Below are 17,655 nucleotides of genomic sequence, written 5' to 3'. Positions count from 1 at the left end.
TCTATTGAATGAGAAGTTTACCAGGATCGTTCTCTTCAAAACGTCTTTTCAATAACAAATACATCTATTGGAAACTGTATGATTTCCTAAAATTCCCAGCTTGGGAGCAACAATCAGATAGCTAAGACTTTATATGGGATGTACCAAATCCACTATTTTAGGATTCAGCCGAATCCTGAATCCTTTGTGAAAGATTCATCCGAATACTGAACCGAATCAGAACCTTAATTTGCATATGTCAATTAGGGGGCATATTTTTGACTTTCTTGTTTGTTGGACTAAATGTCACGTTATTTTTTGGATTCAGAATTTGGTTCGGCCAGGCTTTTGGATTAGGCTGAATCCAAATCCTGCTGAAAAAGGCAGTATCTTGGCCAAATCCTGAACCGAATCCTGGATTTGGTGCATCCCCAGTTATTTAGCTTTTTAATCAGCAGCTCTCCAGTTTTCAATTTCTGCATTCTGGTTGCTAGGTTCCAAATTACCCTAGCAACCATGCATTGATTGGAATGTGAGACTGGAATAGGAGAGGCCCAGAATAGAAAGATGAGGAATAAAACATAGCAATAACAATAAGAGGGTTATTTATGCCAAAAAAACCTCCAAAAATTTGTTTAACTATAAAATCCTAATTTTCGTGGGGAAAAACCTTGAATTTTTCAAGATTTATTATACCCCAAGGATGGAAAAAGTCAGAATACAAAATTCCGTATCTCAGACCTATCGGAGTTGTATATAAGTCAATGGGAGAGTCCCCTATGCTATTTGGACGTTTCTGTGGTCTGCGCTGTAAATATCCTGAAAATCTGACTATTTTGAAATCCGAAAAATTCAGGCTTTTATGTAAAAAGCCTGAAAAAAAATCAAGCAATTTTTGAAAAAATTCTGAAAGATTATACAATTCGGATTTTTTGCTCGATTTTTTTTTAAAACAATAAATAAGGTCCAATCGTGGATTCTAGTTTGGTTGGACTTTCTTCATTAAAATCGGATAAGTAAGGCCCCCTTTGTGTATTCTCACAAAGCAGATGGGGACGGTGACCCTCGTATGAAAGCTGGAAAGAGTCAGAATAAAAAGGCAAATAACTCAAGAACTATAAAAAATATATTGAAGACCAATTGAAAATTTGCTGAGAATTGCCCATTCTACAACATACTAAAAGTTAACGTAAAGTTGAACCACCCCTTTAAAGGAAAGGAGTAAAATTTAAACGAGAAGTAAAGCTTAAGAGCACAGCCTCCATGTTTTTACCCACAATGCAGCATTTTCACATGATTCCAGTGTAATTGCGATTGAAATGGAGTTTTATGTGACACTATTCTGACCATTAACTCTCTGCATTCTGATTAGTAATTAAATCCAATTGACCGCATAGAAATCATTGTACAGTATGCATTGTGCATCAGAAATAATGCAGCCACTGTATCAAGACTTTCTGCTAATGCTTTGATCATTTTCAGTGGCTTCTAAGCTTAGCTTCTCAACTGCAGCCTAGAGCACACTGAGCATGTGCAGTGCCACTGACCGTGAGATCCAAGATGGGGAACTGCCTTAAACAGCTTTGAGGGCCTTTATCATTACTGTTTATAGGGCTGTTAATCCTCTCTGTTGGCAAAGAAAGTTCCGTATATAAAATAAAGGCTTTTCTTTTGTTCTCCTTTAAATCTACTATATGCCAAGAGAATATGTATTTATATTTACATTTTAATTCCTGGATTTCAAAGAGACCGATTGCTAATCTAAAGCAGGTATAATCACTATGGTCAATTCCACCCATGTAGGTATCTAAAAATGTTGATGTTTTGTGTGGGTTGCTTAATAACTCAATTTGATATAAACTCTTCTTGTAAACAGTTACTGTATATATTCCCTTTACCTGTTTTTATATGAAAATAATAAGCCATGTCTCCAAATAGATTCTATAAAGTACATGGCTTTTATGTACTAAGAACACATATTATTTATGTACAATATGGGCTTTAGCTGCTCTGGATTCTGCGGCTATTGACGTTGATGGAAAATGCGTCCGCCAAATAAGCAATATCCTATTACTGTAAATGGAATGTAAACCTTGTTTCAGCAGTGGATAGTTTCTATTGAATGAGAAGTTTACCAGGATCGTTCTCTTCAAAACGTCTTTTCAATAACAAATACATCTATTGGAAACTGTATTGTTTCCTAAAATTCCCAGCTTGGGAGCAACAATCAGATAGCTAAGACTGGGTTTTTTTTTATCAAAAATAGGAGAAGGCGCACACCCTTTTAAATCGAATTACAGGGTGCTAATCCATAGGTGACTCCCCATAAGGGTCTCCATAATGAGATACAACTACTGCAGATAATGGATAGCACACCCGATTTGAAAAACAAAATTAATTTATTGCAAAAAAGAAGAGAAAAATATAAACAAATAAAATACACAAAACATAATCAAAAATCAAAAATGAGCCCAACGCTTTTCGACCTTAAGGGTCTTCATCAGGGGCACAAAATAAACAAAAAATCAAAAAGGCAGCCTTTAAATTAATTTTGTTTTTCAAATCGGGTGGGTTTTTTTATCCACAGACTTTAAAGAGGTGGTTCACCTTGAAAGGAGAAACAAACCCCTCATTAAAAATTAAATTTTATTTACCCCTCGGTTCAGATTCAGGGATCGGAGTTCACAACAGCCATCTTCTGGGTCTTCAGCAATCTGAGAATGAGACCGGCGGATCGGCGCATGAGCAGTTGGAGCAATTTCCCGGTTCACGACAACTGCGCATGTGCCGAAATGGACGGATATTGCCGAATCGCCAGAAGAAGACGCGTAGACCCAGAAGATGGCTGCTGTGAACTTTCATCCCTGAATCTGCACCGAGGGGTATGTAAAAAATTTAGAGGCATTTGTCCAGGGTAACAGAGCCCCCTCCCTCCCCCCCCCAGCCTAGCTATGTAGGTTTTTTTTTTTTAAATAAGGGGTTTGTTTTTTAATTTTGTTTTTCAAATCGGGTGGGTTTTTTTTATCCACAGACTTTAAAGAGGTGGTTCACCTTGAAAGGAGAAACAAACCCCTCATTAAAAATTAAATTTTATTTACCCCTCGGTTCAGATTCAGGGATCGGAGTTCACAACAGCCATCTTCTGGGTCTTCAGCAATCTGAGAATGAGACCGGCGGATCGGCGCATGAGCAGTTGGAGCAATTTCCCGGTTCACGACAACTGCGCATGTGCCGAAATGGACGGATATTGCCGAATCGCCAGAAGAAGACGCGTAGACCCAGAAGATGGCTGCTGTGAACTTTCATCCCTGAATCTGCACCGAGGGGTATGTAAAAAATTTAGAGGCATTTGTCCAGGGTAACAGACCCCCCTCCCTCCCCCCCCAGCCTAGCTATGTAGGTTTTTTTTTTTTAAATAAGGGGTTTGTTTAAGTGATGTGCGGGTCCCGACCCGCCCTCCCACCACTTGCGCTCGTCCAAGCCCGACTTCCGAGTTTCATTTATAGACCCGCGCTGACCTGCCCGTCGATGACGTCACAAAAGGGGTGTGGGGGAGAGGCGAATGTCTATAAAAGCTCAACCCGGAAGCCGGCATTAGGAAGGTTGCAACCCAGAAAGGAGTGTGCGCGGCTGGCCCTAACCCGCCCGACCAGTGGGTATCGGGCCGGCCAGCACATCACTAGTTTGTTTCTCCTTTAAGTTAACTTTTAGCATGTTATACAATGGCTAATTCTAAGTAACTTTCCAGTTGGTCTTCATTTTTTATTTTATTACAGTTTTTGAATTATTTGTCTTCTGACTCTTTCCAGCTTTCAAATGGGGGTCACTGACCCCATCTAAAAAAAACAAATGTTCCGTCAGGCTACAAATGTATTGTTATTGCTACTTTTTATTACTTATATTTCTGGTCAGCCACTCTCCTATTCAAATTCCAGGCTCTTAATCAAATCAAGTCACGGTTACTAGGGTAGCTTGGACCCTAGCAACCAGATTTCTAAAATTGCAATCTAGAGAGCTGCAGAGTAAAAAGCTAAAAAAAACCACAAATAATAAAAATTGAAAACCAATTACAAATTGTTTCAGAATATCACTCTCTACATCAGTGGTCCCCAACCAGTGGTTTGTGAGCAAAATTTAATGTTGCTCCCAGGGGCCTCAAATCAAATATGTTTGAATTCTTGGCCTGTTTGCAAGTTATAAAGGCACAAAAACCAGGAGTTCTACCAGACAGATCCTTCTGTAGGCTGCCAGTCCAAATGGTGCTACCAATCAATGCCTTTATTTGGCACTCCTTATGGGTTTTTTGCATCCTAACTCGTTTAAAAAAAAAAAAGAAGATTTGGGATCCCTGCTCTACATTATACTAAAAGTTAATTTAAAGGAAAACAACCCTTTAAAGGGATACTGTCATGGGAAAACATGTTTTTTTTTTCAAAAGCATCACTCCAACTTGGAGTACAGCAGTAAAGAGTGACTGAAGTTTATCAGAGCACAAGTCACATGAATGGGGGCAGCTGGGAAACTGACAATATGTCTATCCCCATGTTTCTAAATTAAATATAAAAAAATCTGTTTGCTCTTTTGAAAAATGGATTTCAGTGCAGAATTCTGCTGGAGCAGTACTATTAACTGATGTGTTTGGGGAAAAAAACATGTTTTCCCATGACAGTATCCCTTTAAATAGAAATCATGGCAATAAGATGATGGCCTGAGGCATCTCATGGTTAGGGTTGCCACCTTTTCTGGGAAAAAATACCAGCCTTCCTATATATATTTATCTTTTTTCCCTATTGATAACATTGGGATCAACCATCATTTTTACCGGCCAGGCCAGTAAAATACCGGCCAGGTGGCAACCCTACTCATGGTAGGTTCAGTGATATATGTGAGGGGTCAGAATGGCTGGTCAGGGTTGAAGCTACTGGGGCCATTGTTTTTTTATTATATTTAAGTGCATAATATTGTATAAAAGCGTGTATAATTCTGTGCTTCTTTTATAGAGACGCAGCGTCATTCCGTGTTCTGCATGCTACGACTTGGCCCGGAGATACACGACACAGATATGGTCATTGTGGACAAAACTATGACTGACATTTGCTTTGATAATGTAACAGTATTGTAAGTACTTTTCCTTGCTACCTTTTTAACCTCTTCTTAAATTTTGTTTGGAATTCTGGTGAGACGGCTTTGATTGATGGGCAAATAAGTCCTTCATTATTTCATTCTTGATACAGGTATGGGATCTGTTATTCGGAAGCCCATTATCCAGAAAGCTCCGACGTACAGGAAAGTTGTCTCCTATAGACTTAATTTTATCCAAATAATCTAATTTTTTCAAAATTATTTTATTTTTCTCTGTAATAATAAAACATTACCTTGTACTTGATCCCAACTAAGATATAATTAATCCTTACTAGATGCAAAACATTCCTATTTGGTTTATTTAAAGTTTAAATTATTTTTTAGTAGACTTACGGTATGGAGATCCAAATTAAGGAAGGATGGCTTATCCAAAAAAAACCCAGGTACCAAGCATTCTGGTTAACAGGTCCCATACCACATAACTGCGTCATAACAATTCTGAATTTTCTCTGATAGTAATATTAATGTTTTTGCATATATATATATATATACATGATGACTAAAAAGCTAAATTAATCTATAGTAAATATATAGTCTTTTGTTATCCAAAAAGCTCAGAATTAAAGAAAGGCCATCTCCCATAGACTCCATTTCATTCAGATAATTTAAATTTTTCAAAATGATTTCCTTTTTCTTGTACTTGATCCAAACTATGGTATAATTATTGGAAGGAAATCAATCCTATTTGGCTTATTTAGTGTTTAAATGATTTTCTAGTAGACTTATGGTACGAAGATTCAAATTACAGAAAGATCTGTTATCTCGGAAATCCAAGGTCCCGAGCATTTTAGATAACCGATCCCATAACTGTACCAAGAAGCAAGTTATTTTAATTATTCTGCCCGATTTGCATTTGTGGGTAGCAAGAAGGGATCACAGACTGTGCAGCTTCCTTGTTCTTCGAGTTGCAAATTGACAGTCTGTATACAAGGTATTTACCAACCCGACTTGGAAAGTTATCTGCACAATTACAAACAAATCATGTCAACGTACAAGCACAACTGCGTTGATTTTGCTGGTGAACCGTGTTGTTTCAACATGTTACACTTAATGACTTGTTATAATGTACAGTATCAGAAAATCCCCCATGTTTCATTTATATATTCTATTTACTATTGGGCAGATTTATCAAATGTTAGGAGAAAAAAAAGATTTTTCATATTCTGTTACAAGTAGGGATGCACCAAATCCACTATTTTGGATTCGACTGAACTCCGAATCCTTCGTGAAAGATTTGTCCGAGAACCGAATCCTAATTTGCATATGCAAATTATGGGTGGGAAGGGGAAAACATTTTTTACTTCCTTGTTTTGTGACAAAAAGTCACGTGATTTCCCTCCCTGCCCCTAATTTGCATATGCAAATTAGGATTTGGTTCGGCCGGGCCAAAGAATTCGGCCGAATCCTGCTGAAAAAGCCCGAATCCCAACCAAATCCTGGATTCGGGACATCCCTGTACAGTACAGAATAAAAAAACATGTTGTAAGTACTCTATATTTATTGTTCACTAGCTTTTTTTCCCCCACATTTTCTCACCAGAGAAAAAATTATCAAGAATTTGTCCCATATTCATCATGTTTTCCTACTTTTGTTTTAGAGTGAAGAGAAAATACATTTTAGCAGGACTTTAGACTTTGATTGTGATAAATTTGAAAAATGAAAAAACGTGTAATGTTATCTCCTTGGTTGACTGATTTGAATTTAAAATGCTTAAACAATCTTTGGAGGATCAAACAATGATTTGATAAATGAGCCAGACTGGTGAGAAATTGTTTTGACTTGGTAAAATGCACTACAACTTGGTATCAAAATTTATCTGATCCTTTCACGCAGGAAAATTCAATAGAAAAGTGATAAATATGGGAAAATTCCATGAAAATGTAAATGTTTTGACTAAAGGTAAACTTAGATATCGTTTTTTGGAACAAATCTTAGGTGAAGAATGATAAATGTGTGAATAAAAGGAGGACAGAGGAATCTTTCTGCCCTCTTTGATAAAGTACCTTAGGGACAGCTTTATTAAAGTGTGAGAGAGCTCGTCACAGGAAAAACTCACCCATTTCCCTTTCATTCCTATAGGATTTTTAGAAGCAGATTTATCAAATGATGAACTTCCATAGGAATGAATAGAAAGTGGGTGAGTGGGAAAGGGTGGAGGCGATATCACTCCAATCTGCAGTGCAGCAGGAAAGAGTGACTGAAGTTTAGCTGAGCACATGACTGAGGGCACCTGAGAACTAAAAACATGTCTAGCCCCATGTCAGAATTCAAATTAAATTAAAAAATCTGTTTGCGCTTTTGAAAAACTGATTTCAATGCAGAATTCTACTAGCTATTAACTGATGCATTTTGTAAATAAAAACATGTTTTCCCAGGACGGAATCCCTTTAAAGGTGGCAGATATGATGATCGAATATTTCCCTGTACCATAGCATCCTCTATATTCGTTCAAGGGAATTCTTTTCTTTTTCTTTGCTTTTGGTCCTTTAAATCTAAATGACATTTTTTTAAATATAAAGTGGCAAATAATTTTCTTTTAATTTAGCATAATTGAACTTGTTTACTACAGGCTAGCGCACGCCGAGTATCATTTCAAAGCAAAAGCGATGGGGAGATACCTGTGATTACACACCTCTCTGAGAGCAAATGCATTACAAAGGGAACTGTAGGAGTCTCGTTCTTGAAATAATTGAAATATCACTTTGATCACCGCACTCGCTGTATTCATGAATCATGTTTCTGAAATTAAAACGGTCTGCCTTCGGTGTGCCAATTAATACGGAAAACATTTCAAGTTAATTAAAGCGAACATTATTTTGCCTGTTAATTTCATTTAAATGTTCAGGCAGGATTGACATAATGTTCCCCAAAGGCTGGGTGGGATGGGCACAATAACAATCCCTGTGGTGTATTTTGGGAATTATTGTTACATGAATTAACCTGACTGTTTTGGCAACCAGGCTGTCCCTTCTCAACCTATAGAAAATATTCCAGTAGTTAGGAAGTAGGTGAGTTTATTCAGCTCATAAAAATGTTTTGGGGGTCCCCCTAGGTCCCTTCTCCTGTTGGTTAAAGGGGTTGTTCACCTTTTATATAATGATAAAACTATAAAAAATGAAGGCCATTCCATAACCTAAAAAGCGTTTGCACCTCTTAATTAATTAGTATGATGTAGAGAGTGATATACTGAGACAATTTGCCATTGGTTTTCATTTTTTATTATTTGTGGTTTTTGATTTATTTTGCTTTTTATTCAGCGGCTCTCTAGTTTGCAATTTCCGCTGGTTGCTAGGGTCCAAATTAACCTAGCAACCATGGAATTATTTTAAATAAGAGGCAGGAATATGAATAGGAGAGGGCCTGCAGAGAAATAAGAGTAATAAAAAGTAGGGATGCGCCAAATTCAGGATTCGGTTCAGGATTCGGCCTTTTTCAGCAGGATTCGGATTCAGCCGAATCCGTCTGGCCAGCTGAACCGAATATGAATCCTAATTTGCATGTGCAAATTCGGGTCGGGGAGGAAAATAACGTGATTTTTGTTACAAAACAAGGAAATAAAAAATGTTTTCCCCTTCCCATCCCTAATTTGCATATGCGGATTCGGTTCGTTATTTGGCCGAAACTTTCGAGAAGGACTCGGCAGTTCGGCCGAAATCAAAATAGTGGATTCATATTAACAGTATAACTGTAGCTTTACAGAGCTTTTGTTTTTCAGATGGGGTCAGTGACCCCCATTTGAAAGCTGGAAAAAAGGCAAATAATTAAAAAGCTATTAAAAAATAAATAATGAAGACCAGTTGAAAATTTGCTTAGAATTGGCCATCCTATAACATACTAAAAGTTAACTTAAAGGTGAACCACCCCTTTAAAATTCCTATAACTAACGGCCTGCTTCAGCACAAATATGGCTGACTCCTTTTAGAGAAACATTGACATTGGATAGGTAATGTGAAAGCACTGGCAAATAGCATGCAAATACAATACATGTATGAGATCTGTTATACAGAATGCTTGGGACCTGGGGTTTTCTGGATAAGGAATCTTTCTGTAAGTTGGATCTTCATACCTTGTCTACTAGAAAATCATATAAACATTAAATAAACCAAATAGGCTGGTTTTGCTTCCAGTAAGGATTAATTATATCTTAGTTGGGATCAAGTACAAGCTACTGTTTTATTATTACAGACAATAAGGAAATCATTTTTAAAAATGATCTCATACCTTTAGTGTGATAGATACATTTTTTTTTAAAAAAAGCTTAATTTCTGGTGTCAGTAACTGATTATTCTAAATATATAATATACAAATTTTCGTATACAGTCCACTGAGGTTAGACATTTTGGCCTTCTGAAATGCTGGAGCCCTAACAATATAAAAAAAGTAGGGTATAAGAATTGTGGGTTATCTTATTATACCATACACTGGGGGTAATTTATCACCACTGGCCTTCCTATATATTTATCTTTTTTTTCCCTATTAATAACACTAGGATCAACCATCATTTTTAAATACCGGCTAGGTGACAACCATAGCAGTAACTCATAGCAACCAATCAAATTGCTGCATTCGTGGTTCTTCTTGCAGCTGGCTTTAAAAAGCTAATCACCGATTGGTTGCTATGGGTAACTGCCCATGGGCAGATTTGTGACTGTTTTCGGGACTTCGGGTCTTTTTGGCTTTTCGGCGCTTCTGCATTTCGGCTGTTCGGGACTTCAAAAATGGACGCAAAGCTTCGGCGCTCTCAAGGGGGGCCCAGCTCTTTCAAAAGTGCAGCACTGCCGGGCCCCCCTTCATGCCCGGCCCGCCCCTGATGGCGGCCCTGCACCCACTCATGAACTGCTAAAGATGTGCCTTGCAGCCTGAACCCATGAGACCTATGGCTAAGTTTGTGGATCCCATGCGTTTTGCGCTGCTTTGCACATTTCTAGTGTAAAGCAAATAACTTTAGCATTTACGTGCAGAGGGCAAATAAAATGTCCAAAACCTATGTAAGTTGTGTGCAAACGCCAGTGCAGTTGTTTCTTTGACGCACCTTTGTGTATTTATTGGCAGAACTATTATCCAGGTTTAGATGCAGCAGCCGATGTAAAACCGTAGAGGGATGATTTATCAACACAGGGCAGTTTGCAGTGACAAATCACCATTTTTTTTTAAACCCGAAATACAGAAACTTTTTCACAGAATTCCAGCATTGTTGCAGCCGCATCAGAACAAACACCCCGTGTAAATTTTTGCACCCAGAATTGCGTCACTTCTTGGGGTACAGCATTAAAGTGATACTGATCTAAAAAAACTACTTAAAATATGAATGTACATTAAAAGTTACCTATAGGTCATGCTGTTTTTTGCTGAGAGGTTTATAATTGTTAGTTGATGTTCCTAAGCCTGACTTTTTTTGCCAACCTGACTGTCTCATCTCAGCCTGGAAGTTAGAGATTCTAATGCTAACGGACTCCTGCTGCACAAATATGGCAGCCTCCTCATACAGGAACATGGGGCATCAGACTTTATGGCAAAGTTATAAGAAGCATTCAAAGTCAGTTTTATGGTAGATGTAGAAATTTCAATTTCCGATGTCAGTATCTCTTTAAACTGCTTTAGCATTGGATTCCTCTGGTGGAAGTCTGTTGTGGCTGCTGGCCAGCCTGCTGTGGACACACCCCATTTACTGCAATAACCCCTTAGGGTAAGGGCACACCTGTAGATTCGGGGAGATTTAGTCGCTGTGAGTGCCATGCCGCAGGCGTTTTTTTCATTGAAGCAGGCGGAAGACACGGGGAAGCAGTTTGCGGAGATTAATCGCCCCAAAGAAGAGGCGATTAGTTGCCTGGCGACTAAATCTCCCAGAATCTCCAGATTTGCCCTTACCCTAAGCTTATAGGGATATTGTCATGGGGAAAATTTTTCAAAAAGCATCAGTTAATAGTGCTGCTTCAGCAGACTTCTGCACTGAAATCAGTTTCTCAAAAAAGCAAACAGATTTTTTTTATATTTATTTTTGAAATTTGATAAGGGGGTTGACATATTGTTGGTTTCCCAGCTGCCCCCAGTCATGTGACTTGTGCTCTGATAAACTTCTGCAAGTTGGAGTTATACCACCCCGCTTTCTTCTTCCCCCAGCAGCCTAACAACTGAACAATGGGAAGGTAACCAGATAGCACCTCCCTAACACAAGATAACAGCTGCCTGGTAGATCTAAGAACAGCACTCAATAGTAAAATCCAGGTCCCACCGAGACCCATTCAGTTATATTGATTAGGAGAAACAACAGCTTTCCAGAAAGCAGTTCCATCCTAAAGTGCTGGTTCTTTCTGAAAGCACATGACCTGAGATTGCTGCCTACACACCAGGCAATTATTTGCAGTGTAAACAGTGTATTTTAGAAATAAAAACGACACCACATCTAATCCGCTACTTACAGCCCACTGAGCATGTGCGTGTCGCAGACTCTACTAATAAACTCCAAGATGTTAACTCGTGTGACAAGTGGGAAGCATTTCTAGCCAAATTACATTTTAAGGTTTAGTTTTCCTTTATAAAGAAGAACACATTTTATCAGTTATCAGGTCCTGTTTATTGCACCTTGAGCAAATGCTCCTTTAAGAAGAGCCACAAATTTTAGGAGGCAATGGGGCAATTCTATATCTTGCTCTGTTGTTATTCAGCCAAAAGTCTCCTATCTTACAGCAGGTTTAGGACATATTTGCAGCATTAGCCCTACTCATTGCTGATGTTAGTCTATTATTACACTGCTTAGATTATTTTCAACAGAAAGTTATTTTACATAAACATATGTGACGAGGTCAGGGGTTTGCTGGATGATTTATAGCACAGAGTAAAAGGCAACGCTTGTACAATGATTCTATAGGGCTGATGTGCCAAGAATGTGTCTGAGCTGCAATCATGTCTCACAGTATGTGTATATTGTGTACATTGTGTGCTCAGCTCATAGTCCGGCTCAGTGATTCTGATGTAGCTGAAAAATATTATATATATATGTGTGTGTCCATAAATGGCCTCCTTGGCTATACTGTTATCTTTAGATATATTACGCCTGTTAAAGGGACTAGTTTTCAGTTCTGCTTGAATTATTTTAGACTTAAGTTTGGGTTTTCAAAGTTAATCCCAAATGCAAATTTTCTTTATTTACCTTTATTTTCATTTGTGTAATAAATGTAATAAATAAATTTAAGAGGTGAATATGCACTTTTTTAAGCCTTTGATTCTCTGAAGGAATAGCAGTCTTAGATTGCCATTGTTTCAGGGGTTGGCTGGTCCAGTAGGGTTCCTTTTATTGATGTGCCAGTTAACCTGAAAGTCACGGTTATCCGCAGGTTGACCACTGGTTGGGCGGGTTGGGGTTGAAATTTGGCAAACAATTGCTGGTTAGGATTGGGTGCGGGTCAGACTGGGGAAGTACACTCCTCCTCTGCTCTTGAAGATTCCCTGTCTTAGAACCTGAGAGGTGCCAGAAGAAGTGTAAAGAACGAGATGATACGGGTGCAGGTCCTACAATTACAACATTTTGTGGGTTAGGATCGAGTTAAGAATTTGCTTGTTAGGGTCAGGTGCAGGTTAGGAGTTTATGATTAAAGTCGGGTGAGGATTCAGGATTTGCGGGTTTGGGTAGGGTGCAGGTTAAGAATTTGTGGGTTAGGGATGGTTTTGGGTTAAGGTCAGGCTTGGCCTAAGAATTTTTGTGCAGTTTTTCCCTGACCCGCACATCACTAGTTCCTTTAGTTAAAATATCCCATAGGCTTCCTATAGTGTTATCATTCTTTAAAGGACAACTAAAGCATTAAAATGATTATGGTTAAAAATGCCATATTTTATAAACTGAACTTATTGCATCAGCCTAAAGTTTCAGCTTGTCAATAGCAGCAATGATCCAGGACTTCAAACTTGTCACAGGGGGTCACCATCTTGGAAAGTGTCTGTGACACTCACATGCTCAGTGGGCTCTGATTGGCTGTTGAGAAGCTAAGCTTAGGGCTCGTCACTAATTATCCAGCAGAAAATGAGCTTCCCTGTCTGTAATATAAGCTGATGCTACAGGTTTGCTGATTATTAAATTCTGATGCTAATTGCACTGGTTTCTGTGCTGCCATGTAGTAATTATCTGTATTAATTACTAATCAGCCTTATATTGTGACATTTCTATTCTATGTGTACTGTATATTGTGAGTGGGTCCCTAAGCTCAGTAAGTGACAGCAGCACAGAGCATGTGCAGTGAATCAGCAGAAAAGAAGATGGGGAGCTACTGGGGCATCTATGGAGAAACCGATCTTCCCTGCTAAAGGGATGTTGTTGTCTTGTGCCGGTAAAACGTTATGTACAACATTCTACCCTACTTCTTTAGTTACATTTTAGTTCTCCTTTAAGAAGAAGCCATTGAGGACATTTGCCTCAAAACACCGAGGATGAAACCAGCCAAAAAGAGTTGTGCATTGATCTTTCTTTACAGGTACAACCCCCATGGTTTCTGTAAATGGGGGTCATAAAACGGTGCCTCCATAGTTATTTTACTATACTTAATGCAGAAAACCTTGAGAGTAGAACAGCATTTTTAATGAAAAAGAAATGGCTATTTTATCATTGTTAGTTTGACACCATGTGTTCTTGCAGTGCTGACGCCAGGTCGGACTTCCAGTTAAAGTTGGAGCTGTACAGCTGTTGCATGGAAGACTCTTCTATAGCCAACACTCCCAAGAAACTCGCACGGAAGCTCAGAAACTCAATTGGCAAATCTGCAGGGAAGAAATTCAATTCGGAACTCGAAGCAACGGAGCCAGAAGCCTTTTTGTTCTCAACTCCTCACATGCCGTGAGTTATTGTTTCAACAGTTGAGGGTTATTAATCAAAGCTCGAGTTTTTTTCCTGAGAAATTTTAATAATTTGAGGGTAGTTTCAGTAAAAAAAAACTTGAATTTTTCAGGATAAAATAAAAAACTTGATTTTTTTTAGATTTATTATTTCCCAAAGCTGCAAAAAGCTTGATTCCAAAAATACTCCAGCTAAAACCTATCGAGGTCATGTAGAAGTCAACAGCAGCGGCCCCTTGAACCATTTGAAGATGTTTTAGCCATTGTGATTTTTCTTTTCTTTTCCGCAGGTTTGCTCTCGAAAACTCAAGCTATTCAAGCTTTTTAATTCAATCAATTTGAGTATTTAAGTTTTATCCCCCCCGATTGCAATGGAGTTTTTTTACATTCAGTTTTTTTCATAAATAAGCTTACATTCTAATTGTGAGTTTATTAGAGGTAGAAAAAGTGGCACAAACTCGACCTTTGATAAATAACCCCCTACTAAGACTATATCTTTTACTAGCGGACGATGAATTCCTGTGTTTTATACCATGTTGTGATAACTGCAGTAAAAATCTTCATATTCTGAACCACGGCTAAATAAATGGGCACTAAACTTTGCAACTTCTCTCTTGAATTGTGCCAGACAGAGCAACACACACACAAGACAAGGAGATTTCATTGATCTCTGGGCTCTTTTTTTATATTTGGGCTTCCGTGGCTGGCTCCAGTGATATCAGAACATACCTTGGAGCTGATGTCTTCTGTAGTGAACTTATAATAGACTCACCTTGTTCCCCGGTGCTTGTGGCGCCACTGGTTTTCATAGTCCATTTAAGCAGCAAACAAAACATTGATTTTACATCTTCAGTAAATCACACTGATGAATATTGCATTTTAATTGTGGCACATACAAAGAAAGATATTGAGCATTGTGCCCAGCATGTTTTCTCCTTATTTCCTACAAGTTGAAGGTGAAAGTGCAAGCAATTGTAGTGACCACTGAAAAATGCCAGTGGCCAAGAAGAATATAACAGAAATACTTATTAATGGGGTTGTTCACCTTTAAATTAACTTTTAGTATGTGTACAGATTCTGAGCCAATTTGCAATTGGTTTTCATTTTTTATTATTTGTGTTTTTTTAGTTATTTAGCTTTTTATTCAGCAGCTCTCCAATTTGCAATTTCAGCAGTCTGGTTGATAAGGTCCGAATTACAATAGCAACAATGCACTGATTTGAATAAGAGACTGGAATATGAATAGGAGAGGCCTGACTGGAAAGATGAGTAAATAGTAATAACTATAGCGAGAAGAGATTTGTTGTGCGCAATAAAATCTCCGGAAAAAGCCTCTCCATCGGCAATAATTGAAATCGCTGATGGTGAAACCACTACATTGCTTAGTTTTTCAGGAGACTTCTCAATATTTATGTTTTACCACCAGTGATTTCAGTTCTTGCCAATGGAGAAGCTTTTTTTCGGGAGATGTCGTCACAGTCGCGCATTTTTATCTTGAGACAAATCTCCCAATCAGCCATGGTCCTAATCCCCATGTGAAATCTGGAATGAGTCAGAAGAAGAAGGCAAATAATTCAAAAACTATAAGAAAAAGAAACGAAGACCAATTAAAAAGTTGCTTAGAATTAGCCATTTTTTTAACGTACTAAAAGTTAGCTTAAAGGAGAACCACCCCTTTTGGGAAAGCTGTACCTGGCATGTGTGGTTCCTAATCAATATCTGCTCAATAAAAAGAATGAAATGTTTATAATCAGATCTATCAATTAAAGTTAAAAGAATGAATGTTTACACAAATCCTGGTTGTATGAAAGACAAGTGTGTAAGAATGTCATTTTTCCATATTGTTTGCTGCATCTGACAGCTCTTATTCTTTCAGAGGGGCAAGGTACAGTTTGTTGGCGCAGATCACTTTTACTCTGGATAGCATTGAGGACAACTTCAGGACACATTCTCTTACTATCACCGGGCATGGTAAGCATTGACTATGGATCAGCGACTATTGGTAGAGAAGGGAGAAACCTTAAAGGGGTTGTGCACCTTTAAATTAAATTATGATGTAGAGAGTGATATTCTGGAACAATTAGCAATTGTTTTTTATTTTTTGTGGTTTTTTTGAGTTATTTAGCTTTTTATTCGGCAGCTCTCCAGTTTGCAGCGTCAGTAATCTGGTTGCTAGGGACCAAATTACCCTATCAACCATGCATTGATTTGAATAAGAGACTGGCATATGAATAGGAGAGGCCTGAATAGAAAGATGAGTAATAAAAAGTAGCAGTAACAATAAATATGTAGCTGCACAGAGCATTTGTTTTTTAGTTTGGGGCAGTGACCCCCATTTGGAAGAGTTCATAATGAAAAAAAATACTAAAATAATTCTTTAACATACTAAAAGTTAACTTAAAGGTGATCCACCCCTTTAAACAATGCACGAAGACTTCTGGGCTTTCCCCGACCCTAACCCACCCACCCTTAGCCCGCATCCACGCTTCCATGTTGCTTTTATAGAGATGATGTCATAAAAGGGGTGGGGCAAGCAGGCACAGCGTCTATAAAGGAACAACCCGGAAGTCGAAAGCTGGCATTTGAGGGTGGCGGGTATCGAGCCGGTCCACACATCACTATTCTGGGCTCAACTGGAGAGAAAATACTGTGTATTGTAGGATGTCAGTTCTGCAATCACACTCCACTTTGTATTGACAACAACAAAATAAATACAAAACCCCAACAACTGGATATTTAAAATGTCATTTGGATATAAAGCATATTGTCTGGCCAATGGGCTCATCAGAGGCAAATGCCAAACACTGCAATAAAAACATCTGTGTAGCTATATACATGCAGCGTCAGACTGGGGTGTTAGGGGTATACTGGGTGCCAGTACTCAATGGCCTACCACCTCCCACTTAGTTTAGTATCTGCTCTGTAATGTTTTAGCTTCTAACTGTAACTTAGAGGAAGCTCTGGGGACTGATATTTGCATTTATTTTTGTGTGTTTCGCAGAGGATTCTTCTTTCTGGCTTCCTTTATACGGGAGTATGTGTTGCAGATTGGTTGCACAGCCGGCCTGTTTGACTGATGAGGCAATGATGGGATTTCTTAACCAACAGGTAAGTGCTGGTAACAAGATAAAATTCACTGGGGCAAATTTGCCAAATATCGATGCGTCTCTCGTTCTAAAGTAAAGATGGCCTTCCAGTGGTCTATATAAGTCACCAACTCAGCAGAGTTGGCGACTTATTGACCCATGTATGTGGCCTGCCTATTAGTTTAACTGATATCTGGATAAAAATAAGGGAGGTCTGACACGCTGGAGGTGACAAGGGTTCCGGACACAAGGGATGATGCTCTGGTGGTGAGGGGCTGAAAACAGCCTTTCAACTGCCCTCTGTTTTGTAAATGACTCCTAAAATGCTGTCCCCATAGGCAAGATTTTGCAGCCAAGGCATTGTGGGAAATGGAGTTTAAGCTTGGAGTTAGATGATCACTGTAATGTAGTTTAAAAGGACAAGGCAAGCCCAAGAAACCGCAGTGTTCCGACTTGTACACCTTCAACCACTAGGTTTTTACTGCACTATTGCCCTTACTTTTATGAGAATCAAAATTCAGTTTGCATCGCTTTTTGCGGTCGCCATATTTGTTCCTGTGATGTCATCAAAATGGCTACCAATATGCTTCTGCACATGCTCAGACATAACCCCACCGCGGATGAC

At 38.6% G+C, this 17,655-nt stretch overlaps 1 protein-coding gene across 1 annotated transcript in view; it reads left to right on the top strand.

Moving 5' to 3' along the window:
* Nucleotides 1-17,655, top strand: part of rtkn2.L (rhotekin 2 L homeolog) — a 64,756-nt gene that overhangs the window by 24,068 nt on the left and 23,033 nt on the right. The window contains 4 exon segments of the mRNA NM_001094816.1: nucleotides 4,980-5,097; nucleotides 13,748-13,945; nucleotides 15,821-15,915; nucleotides 16,946-17,052. Coding sequence (NP_001088285.1) covers nucleotides 4,980-5,097; nucleotides 13,748-13,945; nucleotides 15,821-15,915; nucleotides 16,946-17,052 — 518 coding nt within the window.

This window comes from Xenopus laevis, chromosome 7L (assembly GCF_017654675.1).
Source record: "Xenopus laevis strain J_2021 chromosome 7L, Xenopus_laevis_v10.1, whole genome shotgun sequence".
NCBI classification, from domain to species: Eukaryota; Metazoa; Chordata; class Amphibia; order Anura; family Pipidae; genus Xenopus; species Xenopus laevis.
The sequence above is the reverse complement of the archived record's forward strand: the minus strand, read 5'-3'. Positions and strand labels throughout refer to the sequence as shown.